Below are 27,727 nucleotides of genomic sequence, written 5' to 3'. Positions count from 1 at the left end.
AACCCAAGAAGCTGTTTTAAAAATCAAGAATGGCTTGCAGAAGGTGTCATTTGTAAGTATTCTCTTTTGTCGTATAGGGTATTTGTTAGATAAAAGCTGGCTTATTGAAGATAGGAACAGTTACCAATTCATTGTGCAGCAGCTTTCTCCTCATGAACCATTTTTTGGGTGTTACCTCTGGGCAACACATTGTTGTGCATATCAGAATTGTGCAGCTGGAAGGCTTCACAGCTGCAGGAGTAGAAACAGCATGGTAGAAGGAAAAAAAGGAAACCTGTTAGTGATTTGGTCAAACACTGCTGTCTTAATTATGGAATTCTCAGTAGAAAAGATGGAAAGAGATGAGATTGTATTTATACGTCTTGGTTCAACGATATAGTGTATCTTCCATTTTTAAATAAATGCTTTGTTCATGGCTTGTTTAGGGAAGGCTTCAGACTTTTTCAGACAGTATAGCCCTTATGCTCTTTATGACATAGCAAAACAAAATTTTTATGCTGTGTGTCATATTATCATGCGGCTGATAAGAAATGTTTCATCCTATTAACACTGCAGCTATTCAGTATTTATAAGCAAGTTGTGTGATTCTATATTTTTTTAATGGGAGATAGAATTTATACAGAGCTGGTAGGATCATTGCATCAAAATATTTGAGGAGTCTGCATCAGGCAAATTTATTTGGAAGACTCCAGTAGTGTTGAACCTGCAGTAGTAAAGTCTGTAGAACCAATACATTTCACAAAACCTGCAAAGCCAGAACAGAATTGGGATGACTGAATGCTACAGTATTTCACTGTAATTTAACTCCACCATTTTGTCTGAAACAAACACTTCAAAGTGTTTATCAGTCTAAACCCATTACACTGAGAGAAATAGCCCATTTGTATACAAAAATCTTATTTTTCATCAGTCAATGAAGTACTGTAGTATATGTAGTTAAGAGTTCAGAACTACTATTATGTCTCTCACAAGAATGTGTAAAACACATTCGTGTTTTGACCCTCCAGTTCCCAGTGAGCTTTATGCTTTTTCCATAGATAGACTTAATGGGAGCAACCACATTCAGGAGAGGTGCTATGCAGCATCAACCTTGCCATGATTCACTTTCATTGAACCTAATTCATACAGCTCAGCAGAATCAAAGTAGTTAGATTTAAAGCAATATTAATTCCATTGTAATAAACAATTGAGATTTAATACTCCAAAGTAACCATTACTCCTTAGGAAAGGAAGGTTCAAAAACTTGATTTCAATGGGACTAAACTGGCTTTAATCCGAAAAGCTTGGCTTATCTGGTTTGTGGATCAAGCCCTTCCACTGCAGCCCATTTCAATTACTATGAATAGAGCTTTTCAGGAAGAAATTCAGGAACAACTTACTCCAGAATAATGGGTGAAATAAGGTGGTTCCTTTTTGAGAACTGCAGCTGTAGACTGAAAGAGAAATCTTTCTAAATGAGCTATTTTGACAATGGTTGTGCTCATTTTATGTGTTGAAGTTCAGATAAAAATGTAGTCAATATGCTAGTTTGTACATGGCATACCATCAGTATGCTCATCAGATGCCAAGTTCCACCTATATATTGGAATCCATTTGTATCCATTTGTGGAAGTTCTTATATATGTTGATGCCAACAAGTATTGAATAGACTTTGCTTAACCTATGGAGCAAGCACATGCATAGGCAGTGTAGAATTACCATTATACTATCCTATGGCAATTGTTTCCAAAACTACTGTGTGATCAAGTATGTCTCTATAGAATAAATACATTGTGCTTGGTGAATGGTGTGTGGTTTTATTGTGGCTTAATTCACATCATGTTTGTGTGTGTGTGTTTGTGTGTGTGTGTCACAAACTTTGAGTGATTGGTATTCAGATGTTACTTCCTTTGAGAACAGTGCTAGAGCTTCATTCTTAAAATCAAGTAGCTACTCATTTGTACAACTCCCGGCAATGCCTCAGCTACATGCAAACATGTTTTATAGAACTTTACTTTCCCATTTCATCTCAGATTTTAGATTTACTTTGAGAGAAAGTAACTGGTTTATTCCACGTACATGAGAACAAACCTTGCCCTTAGAAAGAATAAAAATATTTGCCTGCACTAGTACGTAGATTTGTATTTGGCATCTTTACAGCTGATACTTTGGTAAAGCATCTGCCATTATGTATAGATTAAGGTTGTATGGACTGTATCTTGATGTTTCAAATAAGTATGTAGTACAAGACTAACTAGATCTCATGAAAATATCTAAGTATCATCTTTAAATATTTCACACACCATACATTTCAGTATTTAGAGAATATTTAATATAAATATTTTTATTTGGAAGTTTGATTTCTGATTTAGTTAAGAAGCTTTATAATTCATGGGCTTTATAATTTAGCAGAGGAGTTTTTTCTACAGATAGCGCACTGCAAGTAACATAAATTGTATAGTTAGATTACACTTTTTCACTGTAAATATTTTTCTTTCACTATTTCAACTCAGTATTTTGTCTTTGAAGTCTAACAATTTAGTTTCCATATTTCTGTTGCGCATAGTTGCTACAAGAAAATAAATGTGCATTATCTTATAATTATACAGTTGATGTATTTGCTGTTAAGTATTGTAAGAACTTATGTTAGAATATAGGTGAATTGATTTAATTTCTAAAATGATTTGACCAATTTAAAATAATTTTTGCACGCTGCTATCTGTCTCCCTCAGTAGTCATTTTAAGAACATATTTGGATTTCTTATGGAACTTAAAATACTCTGAAAGACAGATGACTGTCTAATTACATTTGTCCTAAGTAACATTAACTGAACAGAGTATTTTCTACCATTGGTGTCTCTTGCTATTTACGAATAAAAATAGATTACTTTGTGGTTTCATAAAGGAAAGGGCTGCTTTTATTTAGCCAATACTGTCATTATCATCAAATGTCTCAGTGGTCAAAGAGATCTTTAGTAGAGAAATATAATATATTGGGTAATGTGCAAAATAGGTAATCTGATATGTGTTTTTATTGGGCTAACTTTTGATAGTCTGATTTTTCAGGTATAAACAATGTCTACTTTTTCTTTCTGGTCATATTGTATTCTTTTTGGGATTTTAACATGGATGTGTACTGAAGGCTTTGAGAGAGTTATGACCTATATAAAAGATAAAAATAACCTCTGCAAATACCACTTGTAAAGAAACTAACCAATGCATTTTGAAAGCTGCAGCGTCAATAAAGGCTACTGATACTCATGAGACAATTGGTGTCAGGCACGACACAAACCTCCTTTTTAGTATTTTAATAATTGATATGTTTCACTTAGGTGCATAATTTAAAAGATGAATTCACCCTTTGAGAAGGGTTGGATGTTAACTCCTCTCTATCCCTAGGGTAGTACTTCTTCCTCCTTCTAAAGTCTGTGATGCAGGTGTAAGATGTATTAGCCTTTGAAATCTCGATATATAGCACTACATTTCTGTTAAGAACTTCACATATTCATCAAAGAGACTAGATTGGACTTTCTTTTACCATGCCAATAAGCAAGGCTTGATTGCTTGCAGTGAAGATGTTTTTGTGGAGAAAGCAAAAGGGATTTTAGCAATTAACTGCATTTCATTCTCTTTCATGTGTAATGGATACCTTTAACTTTAGCACTTCATGGTACAGCAGTGAGTCATAAAGTATGTCGGTGCTACTGAATATGAATTGAGCCAAGCTGCTGTACCACATAATTTTTATATCCAATTGTAGCATGATTGTAAATTGAATGGAACCGGTGTGTAGCTCTCATTCAAGACAAAATAAGCAGGTAGCATGGTACTTTGTGAGCAGAACAGAAGGCTGTTTGTGTGAAGTGCTTTTCATCCAACAGTCCTGTGTACAATCCAGTGCATGGAAGGGACGCAGGATCGTACCTGCTTCCCTGCCCTGCAACCTTCATATGCTGAGTCACCTAAACAAGTTCTCTGTGCATGGGCTTTGTGCACAATGTTAGATTAAATTGAGCAGGGCAAACAGCCATGCACTTGTTTTCTTTGCATTGATTGTACGCAGAAGTGCTGATGGGAAAAAGGGCTTTTGTTTCTGTTGGACCTACCTAATGAATTGAGACTGTGAGGAGCAGTAATGAATGCATAGACTTAGTAGCCACCCTAACCACTGTGCGGCTAGAGGGCCAAATGAGCCATTGCACAGCTGATCTGTACCTAATACTGGCTCTCACTAATGTCCAGAATTCTGTGCTGACTGAAACTTGTTCCTCCTAGGAGTGGGGTGACTGGATGTCTTCTTTTTCCAGGACGTCCTCTTTTTTAGCCTTGTGTCCTGGAAAAGAACTTAAATGTCCTCCTTTTCCCTGTGAGGCAGTGCATAGCCTTCTTGTAATTAAAGAATAACTAATCTAATGTTTAAATTAACCACATGAAATTAATATACAACTGTGTTTAGCTTTTATTTTGTCATGCCCTATATTTTTCTTGGATCTTCTACATTTTGGGGTGCCTTTTGTGGTTATGACATGTGGTCACTCTGCCTAAGAATGACACCTTGCCAGGCCAACCATGAACGCCCTGTACCTATGGTACTGCTTTTGTCCAATGCACCATCAAGGGGTGGGTGGAAGGCAAGCACCATGGGAGGTCTGCTGTAGGGCTTTGGCCAAGGACCACTTGCAACCTGGCACCAACAGTGACCCCCGTCACTCAGAAGCAGCTCAGCTCTAGACAGATTATCCATTTTAAGAGGCAATGTTTCTCTGAGATTTTAGTGGCAAAAGGGGGCAATCATCACTTCTATGTCCTCTAAAGTTTTCGAAGTGACTGATGGCTGGACAAATAAGGATATTGGACTTGATTGACTGTTAATCAATCTCCATGTGGTCCAAGAGGAAGGGCATAGCCTGCTGGATGACTAGGAAGGCAGGTTGTCTATAGATCACATTGCCAGGCTGGGCAATGGCATTAACAGTTTACTCAGGAACTCCGCATTTACTCAGTTTACTCAGGGACTCCGCACTGCATCTAGGAGCTAGATTGGAACACATTTGGTGGTTGTTTTATTCGAGGGCAGGTTTTGAGCCAACAATCATGGAATTTTCGATGACCCTCGAATAAGTCAGGGGTTAAACTTAGGGTGGTGTATGACTATAATTTTGTCTGATTTTACTCAAGGCCAGATCCTGAAAAATAACCCACCACTAATTGTTACCTAAGAACTGTAGTCTCTAATTTATTAAAAACATAGTAAAAGATCATAAGATACATTTTTATTCTTTTTAAATTCTGGTCTTCTTTACCTTTTTGTAAGCACTATCAGAGTAAGTGCACTGTAAACAACATACCAGTAAAACAGTGGTTCCCAACCTGGTATTCATGTACTCCCAGGGACACTCAACAGGACCTTTAGGGGTACTTGAAAAAGAATGGAATAATGGCAGAAAAAGGCAGGTCCTGCTCCAGAATGCCTTGCAAGCAGGAATGCCTTGCAAGGACCAGCAAGGCAGGAAGGGAGGTAACTAGTTGACTGTGAAAGCCCCACCAATAGCTATGTAGTTTTGGGTCATCAATTCATGTATGAACCAGTGATTGAAAACCAGCACAGTAAAAAAGCTGAAACATAATATGGAAAGTGATCAATCACCCAGAATTTCTCAGCACACTTCTGGTGCAAAACAGTGCAAAGGCAGAGTCTTCTGTTCTTCAAACAGATAGAGTAAACTGTGATAAATACATGAAGTCTGGGCTTTCATATAGAGGAGATGAGGGCTTGTATTATTAATTACAAACATTTTGCTATTATGAAGGGTACAATTTATGGAAATGGGCTGCCAAGGGATAGGCAAGTGAAAAAGGTTAGAAACCACTGCAGGAGAACCAGGAATCAAATCCACCTTTAAGGTGTCTGGTGTGTTAAACCAGAAGCTCTACGTACAACATGCAACCCATAACACGTAACTGGGAGTGTGCAATTCAGTTCACAGCAGAGAGATGCAGCTGCATATACAGTATTTGCAACCCTTTTTACTCAGAAGTAGACCCACTGCTTTCCATGGGTGCTATTCTTAAGTAAAGGTGCATTGAATTGTAGCCTGCTTCAGATGGAAAGGAGGGTTCCCATCCTGGCGTTTTAAAGGAGGGTTCCCATCCTGGCGTTTCAAAAAACAGACCTGCTTTGCAAGCATTTACAAAGTAGAACCAGGCTGCAGGAAGGACAATAAAAGGTTAGCAAATTGCTTCTAAGGAGCTGTGCCTGCCTGCTGCTTGAGAAACTTGTCGCCTGTGTCTGCCGCTTGAGAAAGGAAACTTTTCAGAGTTGAAAGGCTTTGCCCTCGGATTGACCCGGAGATAAGGCGAAGTGAGAATTGGAGCTTGATTACTTGGCCAAAATTTCACGTACTATAGGCGAGTATCTATGGCAGTTTTTATGGATTAGTGCTACACTTCCATAATCCTTGACAATTTTATAATCCAGATTTTAATTATTGCGCATGCAAAATTGAAAAGCAAAAGCCCTACCAATACTATAGGCATGAATGCAAACATATGTTACATTGAGTTCTGAATAGCTCTGTGAGTTTTCATTTTAAAACATAAATATAATAATGAGGGCTTGTGAAAGTGCTCAAGACTTCTGTGCTCAAATTCTGTGAGCTGGTACAGATAAAATACTCCTAATCCCTTGACCATGGTTAAAAGATCGGACTCAGGGTAAGGAATCATGTGCTGTGTTACTTGTCCCGCATTCAAATTACAGCCACCTGTATTGAAATTAGTATCTGCACTCTCCTCAACTATGGTTGTCAGTAACTAAAAGTCCCTCCTACTTGGGGTTTTGAAACCTGTTTCAATCCTGAATAGGATTAATCATGGCTACAGTCTATAGCCACTTTAACTGTAGTTGTGGCAGGCAGGCAGGCAGCATGCAAATCCTCGGCTTACTCTCAATACCCTCAAGGACTCAGGCTTGGTATGGCTACACAGGCATTCCCCAAACTTTGGATTTATAGACTGAATTCTGCTTTACCCTTGGTAGGAATATCCAGACTGTTCTTCCATTTGAGTTGGGGAAGAAAAGTTGATTTTTTGATAGTTGGAATTCAAACAACCTATGCATTTAGGATGAAGTCCTGTTTATCAGTTTTGTATGTTATCTCCCACTGCCTTCAGCAAAATATGTATGACTACATAGATTACATTCTTAAAATTTAATTATAGTGAGTATGCTATAAATAAAACTACTAAATTAATGGTTTGTTCCACACTTAGCTTTTTTCCCCTGGAATAGCCAGCCTGGAATTTTTAAATCAAATTATAGAAGTGGCTGTGTGCTTTTCCTTTCTGATTCCTACACACAAAGCAAAGTATTGGATGACTAGATTAATAAAATAGCTTAACGATAGGTATTGTGCCAATATCTGAGCTATGTTGTCAAATACAGTATTGCAGATAGGAATGAGTGATTTTCTCTGACCAGAAAAGCAAGTTGTACCTGTTAAACAGTTGGTAATACTGTCAGTGCATGACTAGCAAAACATGAGTTTGGATGGTATACAATCTTATCTTGTAGTCATTGTGTCTCCTAAAACTACTGTATGCAGTCTATGGAACTTCCAATATTAGTAGTACTAGGCAATATTATGTAATGGTACTGTTTAGAAACTGAGTTAATACGTATTATGCAGTATGTCACCCAGCTACCCAGTATGTCACCCACTGTCAAGAAAATCCCTGTAAAAGAGCCATTGTTCATCCTCGGCGATTTCAATGCTAGAGTTGGTGCTGATAACAGTTCATGGCCCACTTGCTTAGGTCAGTTTGGCACTGGGAGGATGAACGAAAATGGTCAACGCCTGCTAGAGTTTTGCTGTCATCACGGTCTCTGTGTCAGCAACACGTTCTTCAACACAAAGCCCCAACATAGAGTCTCTTGGAGACATCCAAGATCAAAGCACTGGCACCAGCTCGACCTGATCCTCACCAGACGCTCCAGCCTTCCCAGCATCAAGATCACACGTAGTTATCATGGTGCTGCCTGCGACACTGACCACTCCCTGGTGTGCAGCAGAGTGAAACTGCAAACAAAGCGACTGTATCACACGAAAAAGGAAGGAAGACCTCGCATTGATACCAGCAAGACCCGGGATCAGAGAAAAGTGGAGGAATTTGCACAAGCGCTTGAGGAATCTCTTCCAGGCCCGGCCGACGCAAACGCATCCAACAGATGGGAACATTTCAAGAATACCGTTTACAACACCGCCTTGTCCATATTCGGCAAGAAGACCAACAAGGCGGCAGACTGGTTTGAAGCCCACTCTGAGGAGTTGACACCAGTCATTGAGGAAAAGAGGAGAGCTCAAGCAGCATACAAGGTCTGTCCCAGTGAGCGCAACCTGCAGGTCCTCCGAACTGCTCGCAGCAAAGTCCAACAGACTGCCAGGAGATGTGCTAACGACTACTGGCTCCAGCTCTGTTCCGAGATACAGATAGCAGCTGACACGGGCAACATCAAGGGGATGTATGATGGTATCAAGCAGGCCCTAGGTCCAACACAGAAGAAAATTGCCCCTCTGAAGTCTGCCACAGGCGAGGTCATCCAGGATCGGGCGCAGCAGATGGAACGCTGGGTGCAGCACTACTCTGAGCTATATTCCAGAGAAAATGTAGTCTCCGAAGAAGCACTGAACAACATTGAGTGCCTGCCTGTGCTGGAAGAGCTTGACAGTGAACCAACCCTAGAAGAACTTCACGTGGCCCTGGACTCCCTTGCCTTTGGCAAGGCACCTGGAAAAGACAGCATCCCTGCTGAAGTCCTAAAATGCTGCAAAGAGATCATCGTCACTGAGCTGCATGAAATCCTCTGTCTCTGCTGGAGAGAAGGTGGAGTACCTCAAGACATGAGGGATGCAAACATCATCACGCTGTACAAGAACAAAGGTGACAGGGGTGACTGCAACAACTACCACGGCATCTCTCTCCTTAGCGTTGTAGGAAAGCTGTTTGCCCGAGTTGTACTAAAGAGGCTCCAGGTACTTGCAGAGAGCGTCTATCCAGAATCGCAGTGTGGATTCCGAGCCAACAGGTCCACCACTGATATGGTATTCTCCCTTAGACAACTGCAGGAGAAATGCAGGGAACAACGACAGCCACTCTTTATAGCCTTCATAGATCTCACAAAGGCTTTCGACCTGGTCAGCAGAGACGGCCTCTTCAAGATTCTCCCCAAGATTGGATGTCCACCCAGGCTCCTCAGCATCATCAGATCCTTCCACAAGGACATGAAGGGCACTGTTGTCTTCGATGGCTCCACATCAGACCCTTTTGACATCCGAAGCGGAGTGAAGCAGGGCTGTGTTCTTGCACCAACCCTGTTTGGGATTTTCTTCGCTGTCCTGCTGAAGCAGGCCTTTGGAACTGCAACAGAAGGCATCTATCTCCGGACCAGATCAGACGGAAAGCTCTTCAACCTCTCCAGACTGAGAGCAAAATCCAAAGTCCAGCTGAAATGTCTGCGTGACTTCCTCTTTGCCGACGATGCAGCTGTCACTACCCACTCTGCCAAAGATCTCCAGCAGCTCATGGATCGTTTTAGCAAGGCCTGCCAAGATTTTGGACTGACAATCAGCCTGAAGAAAACACAGGTCATGGTTCAGGATGTGGACTCACCTCCCTGCATTACAATCTCTGAGCATGAACTGGAGGTTGTCCATGACTTTGTGTACCTTGGCTCAACGATCTCCGACACTCATTCTCTCGATGCCGAGCTAAACAGGCGCATCGGTAAAGCAGCTACCACGTTTTCCAGACTCACAAAGAGAGTCTGGTCCAACAAGAAGCTGATGGAACATACCAAGATCCAGGTCTACAGAGCTTGCGTCCTGAGTACACTTCTGTACTGCAGCGAGTCATGGACTCTTCGCCCACAACAGGAGAGGAAACTGAGCGCTTTCCACATGCGCTGCCTCCGATGCATCCTCGGCATCACCTGGCAGGACAAAGTTCCAAACAACACAGTCCTGGAACGTGCTGGAATCCCTAGCATGTATTCACTGCTGAAACAGAGACGCCTGCGTTGGCTTGGTCATGTCGTGAGAATGGATGATGGCCGGATCCCAAAGAATCTCCTCTATGGAGAACTCGTGCAAGGAAAGCGCCCTACAGGTAGACCACAGCTGCGATACAAGGACATCTGCAAGAGGGATCTGAAGGCCTTAGGGATGGACCTCAACAAGTGGGAAACCCTGGCCTCTGAGCGGCCCGCTTGGAGGCAGGCTGTGCAGCATGGCCTTTCCCAGTTTGAAGAGACACTTTGCCAACAGTCTGAGGCTAAGAGGCAAAGAAGGAAGGCCCATAGCCAGGGAGACAGACCAGGGACAGACTGCACTTGCTCCCGGTGTGGAAGGGATTGTCACTCCCGGATTGGCCTTTTCAGCCACACTAGACGCTGTGCCAGAGCCACCTTTCAGAGCGCGATACCATAGTCTTTCGAGACTGAAGGTTGCCAATACTTTATACACCCAGCTAAGGCACATTGTATGGAGAAATCAAGGGGTTTGGATGTCTGGATGCCAAGAATTTCTGGTGCATCTTAAAGTAAAAGTGGAATTTGCAAGTTTGTGTGTATTATTTGCATATAGGAACTAAAAATACTGGAAGTTGCAGAGAGAAGTTCTTACTTTTATTTCTTCCAGTCAGGGATTCTTGATTATATAGGTGATACTATTAATTTACAAAGCTGCTTGGAATAACATGTATGGGTTACGAATTAGCTTTCCTACTGTAGTGTGATCATTATAGAATTTCAGGAAGGGCTGCAACTAAGAAAATAAAGTGATTTTTAAGTGTTATATTAAAATGTTTCATTTGGAGGTGAATGGATGTGATAAAATAACTCATGGGAGCTATGTATTATGTAGAAAATAGACTTACATTTAATTTTTACTGGTTCTGTTGCCTTTAATATAACATTAAAGTGGTTTTATGTCATGATGGATCTCTTCTTGGATGATCCAAAATGTTTCAATGTTCCATGGTGTTTTACACTGGGGAAATGTTGTCTGATTTATCTTGTAAACTATGATATGCATTTAATAATCTGGCATACAGTTTTGTGCAAATGCTGGCACATCAAATATGATATTGCCTAGCTACTGTCATTAGATAAGAAACACTTACAATTAAAGGATCTGAAAGCTGATAGAGCATAATGGCAAGGAGACTGACAGGCCAATCTTATTCTCCATCCCCCAACATCGCAGTGACACCAATCTGGTGAACGCTGCATTCCATAGTGGAGGGAGCAGGCCAGGAGGCTTCAGTGAGGAAGGGTTTTTTTAAAACTCCTTACCCCTGCATAAGCCTCCCAACCTGCAGTGGGTCTCCCCCTAGCACAGGTCTGGGAAGAGGAGGCAGGGAGGTTGCTGCCAGATGGGATAAGATGTGGATGATGGATCCTCCTCCTCCTGTGGTCTCTCTACCAATGTTATGCCCACCTCCACCCCGCCATCCCACCACTACTCCTGCCTCTCCTGTTGTCTTATGAGCTTCAGCGATCAGGAGTGACAGTGGGGGAGGGTAAGTGTAGACCTTCCTGCAGACACAACTGGCAGCGCACTGACTCGCATGCTATTGGAGCACCTTTTGTGACGGCTTTTTGCTGTCAGCGCTGTTGTGGCAGTGAGGTGGAGATTGGGCTTTGAGCTGCAAATCAGGACTTCCCTGGTGTCAATCTTGCCTCTTCTGTGAACTAAAGGGGGCTTTAGGCATGCTATGTCCTCTCAGCCTCATCTTATCAGCTGCAATATGGGACTACCGACCTACCTTACAGGGTTCTTGTATGCAGTGCTGGCCCATCCATGCGTCTAACTGAAGCTGTCGCCTCTGGCAGCATTTTGGTGGAGCTGCCCATCTTTGTCTGCTTAATCGCCTCCACTGCTCCTTCTCCTCTTTCCACTCCCTGGATTGAAAAGGAAAAGGGTGACAGAAGTAGAGGAAATGTGGTGGGGAGGAGAGTGCTGAGCTAGAACACTGGAGATTGGGAAGAGCAGAGGCTGGCGTTTCATCAGGTAAGGGGGGCAGCATTTGTCATTCTTCCACAGGACGTCTTGGGCCATCCTGGTTGTAATGGCAACTTCAAGATAATACACGTGAAGCACTTTGCATGCTCAGAAAGCCAAGTTCAAATGCTAAGTATTATTGAAAACGCAGGGAAGCATTTCAGTGTAACTGCAAAAGGACAGTTTAAGCTAAGGTGTAATTTTTAAGGGGTATACAGATAATTGCAATTTCAAAGTCTCTCTGTGTTAATATCCATTTTTATCCATCAGTCATCATCTCTTCTCATAGCTGTTCAAACTTGAGTATTGATTAACAAGAAATTTAATGGCTTCCCTCATAAGCTTCATTTTTCTTCAGTATTTCACAGCTGAAAATGGGAACAGTGCATTGGTGGGTAGGGAAAAGTGCAGGAGCTTGTAGAACCACAAACTACAAGTAAACATTTGCAAATAAGTAATCATTATCTCTCAGCCTTACCTACCTCACAGGGTTGTTGTGAAGACAAAAGGAAGAGAGGAACTATGTACACCACCCTGAGCCTGGAGGAAGGGCTGTATAAAAATGTTAAAATTCTGTGAAAATGTGAAAAATAGGTAGCATTCCAACTAGCATTTCCATAGTTGGGAGCTCTCTCTTCAAACTAGTGGCAATGCTAGTTGGGATGTTGTCCCATAATATATGTATTTGCAGTATGAATGTGTGTACAATTGGCTCTAGGGGTCCACGTTTTCAGCTTATCTTTGGTCATCCAGTGAACAGTGTTTGGTATCCTTGGTCATCAACCAAACAATTGATGTCACTCACCGAACAAGTCTCCTCATGTGCTTCTCATTCCTGCTCAAGAACAGGAAAAGGTGGCTTGAGAGGTGCTTGTTTGGCCTTGTGCTGACAAGATGCTCTGGGTGTTTTGGCAGTGCAACCAAACAATCTCTTCTTTGGTCTCATATCTGAAGCTGGGGAAGGGATGTGGGAATCACTGCACAAATGCAGAACAATCCCTGCTCACCTTTGCACTTTCAAGGTGGGAGGAATGCTGGACTTTGCTCATCATTGTTTTCCTTGGTTACTTAGCAAAAAGTACCATTTTGAAGCAGAAATTCTCTGGTTGGGGAGAGCAACTATCTGTTTTCACTGAGCGTCACTCAACGTTTCCAGTGGTTGGTTGCTAGTGACTCTTCTGCCTCTTTTTTTCTATTGTGGACTCTCTGGAAAAGGAAACAATACTGTATTTCTACAATAAACCGCAGTGTAAACTACTTCATGAACATTTTTGTTGAAAAGTAGTGCATAACTAATCCTCTTCCTCACCAGGAGGCAGCACCCCATTTGCCATTGTGAGAAGGAGAACAAAAATGTGGAGTACTAAGTTAGAGGACATGAAATTTATTTTACAGGTGAACTCCAAGGCATAAGAAGCAGCACACCCAAGATCAGTCAGGGAAGTCAATGCAGAGATATCAGAGAGAGTTAACGGGATCTCTGCATTTTCCATATCACGCATCAGCTTCCTTCCTCCCTGCCATCACATTTAGCATTAAAAAGCAGCATTTACAGAGTGATGGCATATCACTCCCTTCCTCTAAAAACTAGGCACTTCATAAAATATTTCACTTCTTCCAATTCTTTTTAAATTGACCAACATGGTAGAAGGCGCCTTTTCAGTTTTTGATGCTTTGGTTTGTCAGGGTTTTCAGCAGGATGGGCAAATCCAGGGTGACTTGACTCAAGTCAAATCACAAGTCTATGCCTCCACGACTCAAGTGAAAAAAGGGGTCTTATGGGGTCCCTTTTCAGGTCGCCTGGAGCTTTTTCACAACTTGGAAAGACTCAAGTCACGAATCAGGTGCAAGTTACATATCAGGTGCGGGGGGGGGAACAGAGCTGCTGCTGGTGTGTGTGAGAGAGAGTTCTCTTTAATCACTCCTCTGCTGCCCTATCCCATCTGTAAACAAGGTGGGAGGGTCTTCGTGAGAGCAAGGACAGAATTGGTAAGAGGAAGGAGGATCACAAGCAGCAGCTGCAAGGCTTACCAAGATGACCCAGTCCTTTGCAGCTGCACTCAGAAGTAGTCCCACTGTAGCAGGTTATTCATTGGGGCTTCCTCCCCCCAAGTAACAACAGAGCTTACAGTAGCCATGTGATTGGATCTACAACCCCCATCACTTCCCTGCCTTCTTTGTCCTGGGCTTCTCCACCCAATTCCAGGCAAGAACCCCCTTGGGCTCCTCCTGCCCTCTTTCATCCAGAGAAAAAAATCAGGCCTCCCATCCTTCACTCAATGATCATTGAGTTCTTCAGAGATGGGCAATAGAGCCTGCTCTCGCCTCCTGCCCAATGCAAAAGCAAAATATATAATATAATAATATATAGTATTATATACCGCCTTTCTTGGTCTTTATTCAAGACTTTATTCAAGGCGGTTTACATAGGCAGGCTTATTAAATCCACGCAGGGATTTTTACAAATTGAAAGAAGGTTCTTTCTTTCAAGAACCACTACATTCAAGGTGTTACACTCTGATCTGGTTTAACATTCTGGCCTCCATCCTCCCACGCTCCGAGCAGATGGAACAGCTCAGCTGCAGCTTGCCAGCTGCTTCAAGGTCGCACGGTGCCGGTGGCCTCGAACTGGCGACCTTGTGGATGTTAATCTTCAGGCAAATGGAGGCTCTACCCTCTAGACCAGACCTCCTGCCCAAAACATCAATCCTTCTCTGCCTTCTGGCTGGAACGTCTCTGCTGCTCATCTGGTCTGAATGATTGCCCCCATGAGGTTTTTCATGCTGCGAAATCAGTAAACAACCACACCCAGACACAGATTTGGGTCTGCATGCGTGGGGACCAAGTGCCAAGTCAGGGACCCTTGACTTGAGTTTTCCATGTACATGACTTGAGTGTGCACAAGTCAGCAAAAATGCTGATTTTCGCAACTCTGACTCGAGTCCTGACTCAAGTTCCCATCCCTGGCTTTCAGTAAATAAAAGCAGTGGGTGGAGGGTTGATTCAAAAACTTCCTTTTTCTAGACAACTCCTTCCCTCTTTTTACCTGCTCTACAAATGCTAGAAAAGCTGGCTGACTGATTGAATACTAAAGCCGGTCAGTCTCTCTTTTGCTCATGCACCCCCAAGAAATACAGGAGACTGATGCTTGGGGTTGAACTGAGCCACTTTATTGAAAACAATTACAGGAAGGAAAGAATCTGTAACGGGAGGACTTAAAACTCCTTCCCTTTTAATTGTTTGCAATGGAAAGGGGGCTCAAACTAAAAGATACCGATAAGAGGAACATGTAGGCATAGGGATGAAACACAAAATTTATATTTTTAAAAATGGAAGTTTAGAGTCCAGGAAAAGAAAAAAAGGGTAATTATATCACTTTAGAATATGAATGTTGGATTGTAAATTTTTTTGTAAAGTAAAAGTCCACTTGTAATGTACAAGGCAATAGTTGTAAAATAATAGTGTTGCTGTAAACTCAATTGTCTTCACGTGATATTTCCTTTTCACTCACTCTATTTATTGATAACTTTTCAACCAAAGCTCCAGATTCCAAAACCATGTATTCAGGCTTTTCAGCATGGACTAGATTCTTACAATTGCAGACTTCTTTGATGTGAGAGGCCTTTAAATGATGAACAAAAAACCATTAGGAATTTATGCAAGTTTGAAGACATTCAAACTGGAATGAAAGCTAATTACTTTGCAGTATGCTTTGAAAGGCTTTCATTCTTTGTAAGCGGATCCTGTTAGACATTGTTTTGCAAAAAATAAAAATCTATCAAACAAGGTTTTTATTGTACAGGCATGCACCGCTTAACAACCTTCCATTTAACAATGGGCCTCATATACAGCAGTAGTCAAAGCACACAAAGAGGCTCTTAATGAGGCAGTCAGGTCTCCCATAGCCTGCAGTAGAGTGTCTGTTTACACAACAAAGAGGTTCATAATGCAAAGAGGCAATCTCTCTCCAGTAGTCTGTGCAGTCACCTAGTGTCTGGCAGGGAGTGTCTGTTTCCACAACAAAGGCACAGGGCTGAATGTTTGCTTAATGACCTAATCGCATAACAATGGAGTTAGGGGAATGTATTCCCATCATTAAGTGGCACACAGCTTTATATTGCTGCTAACACTATAAATTTGAATGAAAGATCTTTATTCACCTACTTAGTGTTTAGTGTTAGTACTAACAATAGTAGCTTAGTGTTAAGTATAACAATCTTAACACTTTGGGTGAAGAATACAGAATAAGCAGGTAGCATCACTATGGGTGTGCGGTGGTTGCAGGTCACACGGATTGTCATCTTAAGGAGGGGTGACACAACACAGCCTGAGCCTCTGTTCAGAGATCTTTGGCCTCCTCTGGACCCAGCTGACTCATTCTCACAGTGTTTTCACTGCTCACTGGTGGGAACATGAAGCAACTAGTCCTGGAGTGGGCCAAAGATTGCTGAATGGAGGTGGTCCAGAGGCAGGCTCTTCACAATTAATGCAGTGCCATAGCCCAGAAGGTGGGGGGGGGGACATGATTACATGACCCCAGAATTCCCATAATCCTAAACCTCACCAAGTAAGCGCCACACAGGGTGATACCCACCCCAGGGACACCTCTGAATAGGTTACCCACCTATTTTTCTCATTGATATCCTAGGTATTTTTGGATTATTGTTTTTTTTTAGTAGTAAAGGGTTATACGTATATATCATACTGATACTTCATAATTTAAGAATAAGAAATGTAATGTTTTCTTACAAGCCATATCAAGCATTCTACAATTCATGGAATGGAAAGGCACTTAATGTAAGAATTCACCTAAAGCTGGTGAATAACACCTTTCGAGCCAAATATATGTATGGCATCATAAATATGTAATATCAAACCATATTTGGGGTCATCTTTGGGCTTCGGCACTTTCTCTTCCCCTCATGTATTTCATTTCCAGGCCAGGGAAACCATAGTTTGCTGTTATGCCCAAGTCTGGCATAATTTAGTTGACCCTTGTCCTCCATGCCAGACTTGGAAACTGTTTTAAGTGGGTTTCTGATTTTGGCCTGGAAGGCAAGTACAAATCATAGTTTCCTCATTAAAATGTAATGGTAAAATATTTGATTTGCTCAGCCCAGAAACTCAGTGGGGGTGTGTGTGTGTGAAAGAGAGAGAGAGAGAGAGAGAGATTATTAATAAATTATTTATTGCCTTCTTTTCTCCTCCCCATCTGGAGGCACCCAGTGTGTCTTACATTTAAAACAGATGATGCAATAATAACAAAGAATTGCAGAATTGTAGCATACAGCAGAGAGCAATGCAAATAAAATACTAGGCAGTTATAAGCAAAATAAAACACAAGAGCAGAGAAAAACACAATAAGAGGATCAAAGTTCTTAAGTACCTTGATCCTTGGTCCAAGGCAGCTAGGGCTTTAAAAGTAGTAATCGGCATTTTGGATCAGAGTACAAAATCTAACCCCCAAAGCTAAAGAAAATTAGGTTTCAATTACCATTGAAAAGTGGGCAGAAAGGGAATCAACCTGATGTCTACTGGTATAAAGTTCCATGTAGGTGCTACCACAGAGATGTTCTTTGAGACATTTGCTGAAAGACAAATTTGACATTTGCTCATTTGCTCCCTCATTGGCAATGGAACTCATAGGAGGGCTCTGTCAGTTGACCTCAGAAGGGGGAGGACGTGGTTCTTCAGTACCTTGATCCTGGGTCCGAGTCAACTAGGGCTTAAAAACTGGTAATCGGCATGATAATCAGCATAAAAAACGGGAGGAGGGAGTATGTTTGGCCTAAGACTGACCAAACTATTATGGGTTGGTTCACAATTAACTACCAATAATGGAAAAACCTTGTGGACAATTCATCACAAACTACAATCCACACATGTATTATCCACAAATTCCTGTATGAAATAGCTTTATGTCTTGCCCCTATTGAAATAGGGTCAACTGAACAGTTCCTTTCCTCACAACTCATGATGAGGAAGCTTCTTTGGAAGTGTGTTCTTCCATTTTCAACTTTATGAAGGTAGAATAGCATCACCTGCCATGCAGTTGCTAATCCAACTTCTGGCAGCAAAAATTGGAGCAATCTCATCTTCATTTTTAAAAGATTAGTGTCTGACTCCCTTCTTTTTCTGGAGATAGACAGCATGGCATTTTTCTGCTTAACTTCTCTTTTTGATCTTTTAAGAGGATGACCTCACAGGACTTTTTCTTTCTCTTTAATCACCTGAAACTAAAATACATTGTTCTTTTAAAGCTTCTAGGAAACTGCTGCAAGCAAAAGAATGAAGAGGGTGATGTGGACTTTCATATATAATATCTTAATCTTATTGATAGCCTCAAGTTTTGTTTTGCAGAATGGATCACAGTCACTGAATACCATTTTTTATCTGATCATTGGCTTGGCTTTTCATTATTGCTATCAAGTTTCCAGATTGCTGCATTCAGGAAATTTGATTTTGTGGTTTCATCACACAATATTTTCTGCACTAAACCATGCTTAAAAATTTTCCAGATAAATGTCAAATATGAGTCATGCTACTGTGCATTTACATTCTTACATTTTTTTCTTTATTATATCATTATTTTTTTCTGTGTTTTGTTTCACTGATTTAATTGTAGATGAGCTGAGAAATAGTATTCAAAATGTATTTTATCATAGTTTAAAAATAGCTTATTAAACATACATTCATCCATGAATCTGTCGTGTTTCTGCTCAACAGAATTAATTTACAATTGAAATAGGCAATAATCTAATGTATCTAAAAGTTCAGTTTTATTTATAAGAAACTGTACCATAAGCACATACAATTTATTTATATTATATTCATTCCAGCATCCAATTATTTCTTTAATGCCTGAAAGCACAATGCAATTTGGAATAGCTTAAAAGAACACTAGCTAGACTGGTACAGAGTAATCTCATTGTACATTTACAGAAATCATAGCTAACCCTCAACGTTTGCCTTTGCTATTATTACTCGATATAACAAGCAAAGACATCAATTTTTAAAATTTGGTGCTTATTAAGAGGGTTGGTTTTTTTAACAGAATTTTGACACTTCATTGCAATAACTCATCATACTCATTTTTTATGAACGCATTAAATGTATGGGGATTATTTCCCTTTATTTTCTGAAAATTGTAGTTGACAGTTTGTACTTTCTAAAAAAAAAATAATTCAAACTCATGGAAACATTTCAGATATGATTTTTAGCACCCACCTTTCCATTAGAAAGCCCCTTACTAGACACTCAGTGTGTTGACTTTGTTTTTCCTTGTGTCGTAGGTCAATAAATACACTGCATCAGTTTTGCTGTCCAGCTCCATTGTACCATACTCAGCTAACTGTCCCTGCCACACACTCAGAGTACAGGTAAGAGTAGTTATGGTCCACCCACTTGTTCCTTTTATAGAGAGGTTTGACTTTTTTCTAGTTCTCTATGATAAAAAGTGTAAACATCAGTTTCTAAAAAGAAATAAAATCACAAAGCACTGGATTAATTTGAGACTTTTATGTAATAAGGCCCAAATCCTAATCAACTTTCCAGCACTGGCATAGCGGTGCCAGTCGGACGTATGCTGCGTTCTGCAGTTGGGTGGCATTCATGGAGGCCTCCTCAAAGTGTGGGTATGTTTGTTCGCTTACCTCAGAGCTGTATTGCCCTTATGTCGGTGCTGGAAAGTGGGTTAGGATTGCGACCTAAATTACACTAGTAGCCAAGGTCTAGGTAGAATTAACACAGAAAGATAAGCTAGTACCACTAGCCTCTCCATCTTTTTATATGAACTAAGTAACAATGGCATGCCTCTTAAGCACTGCGGAGTGCTTGAGTGCTGAGTTTTCTCTTCATGTGCTTATAGTGCATGCAGGCTCCTTGAATCTGTATAATTTGTCTGTGTGTTTGCAGATCTAGGCAGAACTTCCTCATGAAACAATGTCATCTTTTTTTTCCTCTCTGTGCTGGCATAGGGAGCTTAAGGGATGTAAACTGGACTGAAACAAGAGCCAGCAATAATGGAGTCCTCTGGTCACTGTTTTTAATTCAGTCCAAGAGATTGGCATGATAGCAGGCAGACACTGCCTTCCTCCACATAAGCTCCATGCACTGATCCCTTCTTCCTGTCTTTTCCCCATTCTCAACACCAGTCAGGCACATCTAAGCTGGAAACACAGAAAAGGTTTTTTTTTTCTTATTGTCAATTATTCTAATCTAATTGAATGTGGATTCAGAAAATCAGTGAGACGAGCACCTTGGTTTAAATGTCATGCTTATATAAGAACATAAGAACAGCCCCACTGGATCAGGCCATAGGCCCATCTAGTCCAGCTTCCTGTATCTCACAGCGGCCCACCAAATGCCCCAAATGCTTGTCCTTGGGATTATTAAGGAACAGACATTATAGTGAGCTATGTCTTCTCCTTTTCTTTCTAGATACTTTGCATATAAAATCACCTTACTAACAGCCCAATCCTATCCATTCCTCGCCCCCTGCCAATGCAGCAACTCCAAAATGGCTACCGCTGCATCCTCTGGTGAAGGGCAGTTGCAGAGGTCTCCTCTGGGTAAGGAAACAATCATTCCACGACACAGGGGTGGTCTACTTGGACCAGCTCTAGCTAAATTGTGGGTACAGGTCTGCAGGGCACAGGACCTGTGCCATGATATTGAGTCCGGGAAGGGGGTTAGGATTTGGCTGCCAATGGATCAGCCCACCCCTCCCTGTCTCTGTCCCAGTCCCAATCTCCTCCATCCCCTCACACCTCTCCTGCTGACCTACCTGCTCTGGTGAGTGGCGGGAGAAGCAAGGAAGCAGGCGGAAAGGCACAGGCCTTCCCACTTGTGCTATTGGTAGCAAGCTAGCATGGCTTTGACGACTGGCGTTGACTGCTTTATGGCAGTCAGCACCATTGGATGATCACTGCTGACATCGTACAGTACTGGGCTCTAAGTTATTGGAGCCTTAAGATTGGGCTCTAAGTTATTTTCAGCATGCAGGATTCTCTGGACTGAGTGCTTTACTTTAAAGAGAATAGATTTTTGAGATGCATTGATTTTGTAATTTCTTGGAGTCAGAGAGAAGGAGAGAGAGAGTGTAAAATGGGGAAGATGGAAATTGTGAATGCACTAGACATCTGATTTTCTCTTAATTGTTTTTTTAATGCTGAATTTGATTGTGATAATTTGCCAGCTCATGAATAACAAATATTAGTGGTGTGGTGCTGAAAAATCTTTCTATTGATACTAGTAAAGAGAAGAGAATCAGCAATGAATCCTAAATCTGTAAATGCATATTTGTAGATTTGCTTTCATAAGTTGTGTGTTTTCTCATATCTGTGCTTTTGCCTATCTGTTTTCCACATTTTCAAAATTTTCCACCCCTCTTTCTGCTTACATTTGACTTTGTTCTGTCATATAAGTCATTTGAAAACAGTGAATGTATTACCCACTTGTATGTACTCCCATTAGAGTTGCCACTGGCTTAGCCAGGTAAGAGTAACAGATTTTTTTATGTTACAGTAATTTTTTTTTAGGTGTCTCAATATATGATGGCTACATGCCAGGGCTATATATTTCTTGTGACCTAGTAAGCCACATGCGACAATTGTATACAGCAGCCCAGGAAGTTAATACAACATCCTAATTGTTCTGCTTCCTGGGTAGCAAGAGGAGGGGTTGTTGAAAGTACCTTACCAGCCACAACTTATCACTGATAGGTCTTTGCTCAGATGCTTCATGGATCATAAGCTCCAGGACTGGTGTAGCCAAATGGTGATTCCTCAGTAACTAAGAATGATAAAACTGGCTCAAATGCAGCAATTAAAAAAAAATAGCCTGAAGGAGCCATTGCCCTATTTTTGTTGGATTAGGGCTTCAGTGCCCATGATTGTGATTTGCTAATAACCTTAGGGTTGGAGCTGCATAGTTGTGTGATCCTTTTGAAAGTGAATTTCAATATAAATGTATTCTAATAGATTTGTTCGTTAATGCATAATGATTGATTTAATCATTAATGTGTAACTTATAATTCTCCTTTTGAGAAGTTCCACCATTCATCTGGCTAAGAGAACTCTAATTTTAAATAATGAAGAAACACTGGGAAAATGTATGCGTATATTTGTAAACCCTTATATTTGCAGCTAGGATTGGAGAAAGCAACTATTGTTAATGTTGTTTTTTGTTTTGTTATTGTTAACAATGATTATTGTTATTGGAGAAAGCAAAATTGTTATTTTGTCACATTTCTGGAGTAAACAACTTTTATAAAGTTCTTTGTGCAAACCTCTGTTTGCCATAAATAATGAATATTATCAAAGGTGCCTAGTGTAAACAGGATGGTACTTCCACTCATGCAAGGGGTGGCCTGTGATTTCTGATTACTTCCCTTTCAGTTAACCCCACCCATACCATATCCTACACTATTTCTTAAAGATCTGCAGATTTTCAAGTTTAAATTCTTAGTAAATCTGCAAAGGGGAAGTGGGGGTCAGAAAAGTTCCATTCCATGGTCAGAATTTCACTTATGGTTCTCAGGATCCAAGCCAACATATACTGTCCTTTGCTAAGGTCTGTTTTTTCTTTATACATGTAAGCAAACTGCTATCATTTAGAGACAAGTTTTTTTTTAAAATCTACAATCATGTTGAGTGGTACTTTCTATCTATAGACCTCTAGATTTTGCAGCACTAATAGCAGTATTTCAGTCATTCTATGTAGTATTTAAACCTTGAATTAAAAATGTATTTAATGTGTTTAAATATCTTATTTTGAATGAAACCCTTACTTTGTAAGTACAAATTGAACCTACTTATCCACAGATTTTTGATCTATGGATTTGGCCCAGCAGGGGTCCTCTGGACCCCCGTTGAGCCACATTCAGCTCAACCTGAAGCTTCTGGAGGCCTGTGGAGGCTGTTTGCAGAATGGCCTCCAGAGCTCTTAGAAGGGCACTGCTGGTTTTCAGTCAGAGGCTGCATGAGGTTTCCATGGGCCTCAGAACAGCTCCAGATGTAACTGGTCACAGTCGGAGCTCTGTGGATCCCAAAAACCACGTGATTTGATATCGCACAGGATTTAGTATCCATGAGGGATCCAGGAAGGGTACACCTGTCCATTTAAAAAAAAATCATTAGGTTTTGCAATAACTTAATTTCCTCAATTCCAGAATTGTGGTTTGCAACATGTATACAACTTCCTATGCAAATATCCAGGAGGGGACTGTATCCACGGATTCAGTCATTCATGGATCGGTTCCGCGGTGCTCCCCATGCACTGCATCCTGTGGTGGGGAGGCATTCACAGAGGCCTCCTTAAGGTATGGGAACATGTGTTCCCTTGCCATGGGGCTGCATTGCGGCTGCACCAGTGCTGGAAAATTGGATAGGATTGGGCCCTTAGAAGGTTACGGAGGCAAAGATCTGGCTGAAGTTGAGGCCAGGAAGTGGAGCTTGTGGATTTAATAAAGGCCCCCCTAAGTCAAGCTTCTGGATTTAATAAAGGGCCTCCTTCTATAAGTCAAGCACTGTGTAAGTAAATTTCACTAATCCATAGCATGCAGGGCAGCTTGATAAGTGGTTGCTGCATATAAGACACATTCAACAACTGGGATTATATGTTGGAGAGGGCAGAGAGTTGGGCAAAGGTGTGTTGCCAGCATTGATAGCATAGGTCACATCTGAAATGTGGAGAAGTACATAAACTCATCAAGGAGTCTGTTCCTTTCCAGTGTTCTTATGGGATGATTACCTGTGATTTTGGTGTATTCAACGTGACCCTTCCCGAGCTTAGATTTCAAAATTCTTATAGATGTCTGAAGGAATGGCGTGGGAATTTATTTCTAGTCTGGCTTTAAAAAAAAATGACTGAGGTATTGCTTATTATGGCAGTGATATGGTTGTAGTCCAAGTCCTACCACATTTAAATTGCAATCCTGTACAACTTACCTGAGAATAAGTCCCTCTGAACTCACTGGAACTTATTTCTGACTAGATATGGGTTTGTGCTGTAAGTTTAGTTTTCAGTACAACTGAGGCATGTCTAAGTTCGAGGTTTTGGCCATTACATTTTGGCTGTGAGTTTTATTCAGACTTCTAAAAAATGCTCCCATATTTTCTTTAAATTCACTCATTTTAAAGCACTTTGGGGAATTGGCCCTAGAATTTCTTAAATGGGATAGTTGTGGAAAGGGGGAAGAGGGAGCTTCATGCACATGAGTATTTTCTTTTTAATAACTTTTTTTAGCAAATTCACAGATTTGTTTTTTTGAATGTCAAGGATTTTTTAATTGTAGCATGAAATATTTTCCTGGATACCACCTGGTTGTTTAGCCAAAGTGGAGAGGGAGACAGAGAGAAAACTCAAAGCATACAAGTGGAAGACATTCATTTGTACGTCATTACATATCTTGAACATAAAAGCCCCTATTCTATTTGAAATGATATCTTAAGAGAGAGAGAGAGAAAGAGTGTGTGTGTGTGTGTGTGTGTGAGAGAGAGAGAGAGAGAGAGAGAGAGAGTGTATTTTCATCTTGCTATACATGGAATGGCAACTCTCACCATAATTGTGCTATCTATCCACCATTTCCATGTCTTACATACATTTCTGCTGTTTCTGCCTGACTCGTGTCCATTTCTCAACACATTTTCTAACTGGTATAAACATCTTGAAACAAGAGGTTCTTTTCTTCTTCTTTTTCCCTCCCAGTGGTGCCTGTGAAAGCAAAAAGATATTGCAAAGGATGTTATAGTACCAAAGAAATCCCTCCATTTTCTTGCAGTACCTACCTGCATAATGTTTGTTCAAGACCTCTATGAGGTAAAAAAAAATTATTACTCTGAGAATATTTTCCTTTATTTGAAATTAGTGGCAATATTTTTTTGTTTTAACAAATCATGGTGGCTAACCTTTTATTGAATTTCTGCTTCCAAAGCAATGGCAAGATTGTTAATGGTCAACCATTTTGCTTATGCTAATGGTAAGCAATGTTGTTTGTTAACATTTTTTAGTCACCTTCTAAGCAGTTAGAGGCCTGTACAGGTGTGATGGAGCTATGATACCTGAGAAAGGGGTCACTGTGATAGAAGTGCCTGACTCCAAAGACTGACCATGTTTAGTGTTGTAAATGAGAGTGTTTGTCCATTGGATAGAACCAATCTGAAATAACTAGGAAGGAGCGAATGCCTTCTTGTAGCACAGAAGCTGTGAATGTGATGGACAATGAATCTAGCCTTGTGTAAAATACATACTCAAAATCCTTTGTCTAACATAGGTTTGTTTTATATTATCGCTGCTGCTTTCTCATGAAGATGTGTATTTCCATGTAGACTCAGCTTTTCTAATGCTTCTGTAATATTTGCAGAATGGAAGCAACAATGGTAAGATTGGAATATTGATAAGATTCCAGACATGAACAATTTCTAATGTGATTAATAACACAACTTCAATTGTTTAGTTCTTGTTTCGGTAAAGATGTAATAAACTCCAAGTTCCCCCCCTATGTGCTAGAGAAGACTTTTTAAAAATGGACTTGTAAGGACTTGTGTCTTGTTTTGTATTTATAGAAATATAAATACCTGACCAAATTTGAGATGCATATTTGCCTGACCAAAATTTGCATAGAATGATAAAGAGGACTACACCAAAATAATATTAGCAATGTTATTTTGGTTGTTTCAAAGTTTATAGGTCACACGCTTTGGAGTTACATGACTACTTTGTCCATAACAAGTGAGACTTTGGACTGTTTCTCAGCGTAATTGTCTACTCATCCCCAGAGTTGAATGGGAATCAACTTCTGAAACAAAAAAGCATTTCAAATGCAGTTTCTGATGCACCATATAAAGGCTATTGATCTCACTTTAAAAAGTGTGCAAATTGTAAAAACCAGTACATGAACCAAGCTCCCTGGATTCTTGTCATGTGTCATAGTATAATATAAAACATTGTCCAATATTTTAATTGTCCATCAAATAGTATTCGGAGTAATTTCCGTAGTAACACACTGTTATCCATATATTATGTAATAGACTCTGTTGAAGATTATGTTGTGGAGCAAAATTATTCTATTTTACTCAACTGTGTATGCCAGGGAGAAAACTTAATCTACTTGTTTGCAGCTCTTTATATTTAAGAAAATATTTATATTTAAGAAACAGCTGATAAAAATCATGAGGTGGTGTTTGTCTTTGGAGTTTATTTTCCTCCCTTTATCATATTCCTTTCCATCCTTCTTCTTCAGCCTGCTATTTAATTAAAGGAAATGACCACTGGTGGTGGTACTGATAGAGAAGTGACTTCATGCAAGTTTCCAGCTAAGCGGGCGTCTCTTCTTCCCACCATAGCGTACAATATAGCTTTACAGATGTAGGTATTCCACATTGCTTTTTGTCTTTTGAGAGTTCGACTTTTGGTCTGTAGCATTATTCATGATGCTGGCAACTCGGGAGATTCTGGAAGCAGATATCTAACTTCTTTCCTATATTTCACTAAGAGAGTACAGCCACATCTGTAAGAAATAATTTGTGATGGAACTTAAACTCTTCTATGTGTACTTAGTCCTAATTAGAGCTTCTCCCTTTACCTATTAAACAGAAAGGGCTGTGTGGTGTGGGAACAGGCTAAGTAAAGTACACTTCCAGTAAAAGGGTACAAGAGCCCACACTGAATGTTATCTAAGAATCTGGCTGAAATTTGCTTTTTGTTTCCAAATACCTTAAAAATTTAGCTCTAATCCACTAATATATTGCTTACAAATGGGCTGTATTGTATTTAAATGCTCTGTTCTCATAACAATGTCCCTTTATGATTCTGTTCCTGTATCTTTTTTTTTCCCCCCACCTTGGCAGGGAAGATAATGTTCTACACCAGTTCTGTTGTCCACCTTCTGGGTCTAGTAGTCCATCTTCAAGATAACAGAGAAGCTCTGAGTCGCTATACTGTGCGGTCAGATTACTACACCTGTACATTCCACTCTCTCCTCTTTCTTTGGCTGGTGTGTATGGAACTGATACTAACTTGTATGGATATATTGAAGGGTTTCTGATTTACATCGAATTCAGATATATTCAGAACACTATATGGCTGCTTGGAAATTTCTACTCTGCATTTTTTACTGTGTTTTCATGAAACCTACTACTGCTTTCTGCTGTGTGATTTGAATAAATATAGAGTGTATACTAATATGTAAAATTCTCATATTTGGACTAGAATAAAAATGCTAAAAACCTGCATTCTGTATAGTTTTGTTGCCTACTGTCCTAATGACTTGTCCTAATTACTAATAATTCTTCAAATAAATCTTGAATCTTCTCTGTTCACCTTCTAGCATTTCAGTGCATTGTCCTAGAACTTTGTAAGGTGGTATATTTAAGAAATGAATGCAAAAGGTAGACCTATCACTAAATTTTTCCACTTTGTGGAATCTGGGGCTTTGATTTCATATCTAAGATTTTTCATCAAGTTTTACAAGTGATTTCAAATTTGTTAGACGTTGTTTTAATATCCTTGTGTTCCTTCTTGGCAGTGCTCCAGATGATTAGTAACCTTCATACTAAGAAAAGCATTTTAAGAGTACATTAGGACACTATAAAGCATGTACGTGTGTGCTGTCAACCATGTCTCTGCATGGATATGAACTGGAATGTTCACATGATTTCTGCTCTATAGTATTGCTATGGCTATTTCAG

At 40.4% G+C, this 27,727-nt stretch overlaps 1 protein-coding gene across 5 annotated transcripts in view; it reads left to right on the top strand.

The window, feature by feature from the left end:
- The window catches only part of IQSEC1 (IQ motif and Sec7 domain ArfGEF 1), a 452,630-nt gene that overhangs the window by 147,371 nt on the left and 277,532 nt on the right, over positions 1 to 27,727 (top strand). For 3 of the 5 annotated variants that reach the window (XM_066614256.1, XM_066614252.1, XM_066614258.1), the window contains exon 3: positions 19,331 to 19,417. The exons of 1 other annotated variant lie outside the window; for it this stretch is intronic. In XM_066614256.1, the coding sequence (XP_066470353.1) occupies positions 19,331 to 19,417 (87 nt within the window). Of the gene's footprint in view, positions 1 to 19,330; positions 19,418 to 24,777; positions 24,858 to 27,727 lie in introns of those variants that run through there. One more of the 5 variants, XM_066614255.1, reaches the window with a different exon arrangement.

Source organism: Tiliqua scincoides, chromosome 2 (genome assembly GCF_035046505.1).
Source record: "Tiliqua scincoides isolate rTilSci1 chromosome 2, rTilSci1.hap2, whole genome shotgun sequence".
NCBI classification, from domain to species: domain Eukaryota; kingdom Metazoa; phylum Chordata; class Lepidosauria; order Squamata; family Scincidae; genus Tiliqua; species Tiliqua scincoides.
Note: the sequence above shows the minus strand (reverse complement) of the source record. Positions and strands in the feature narration are given on the sequence as shown.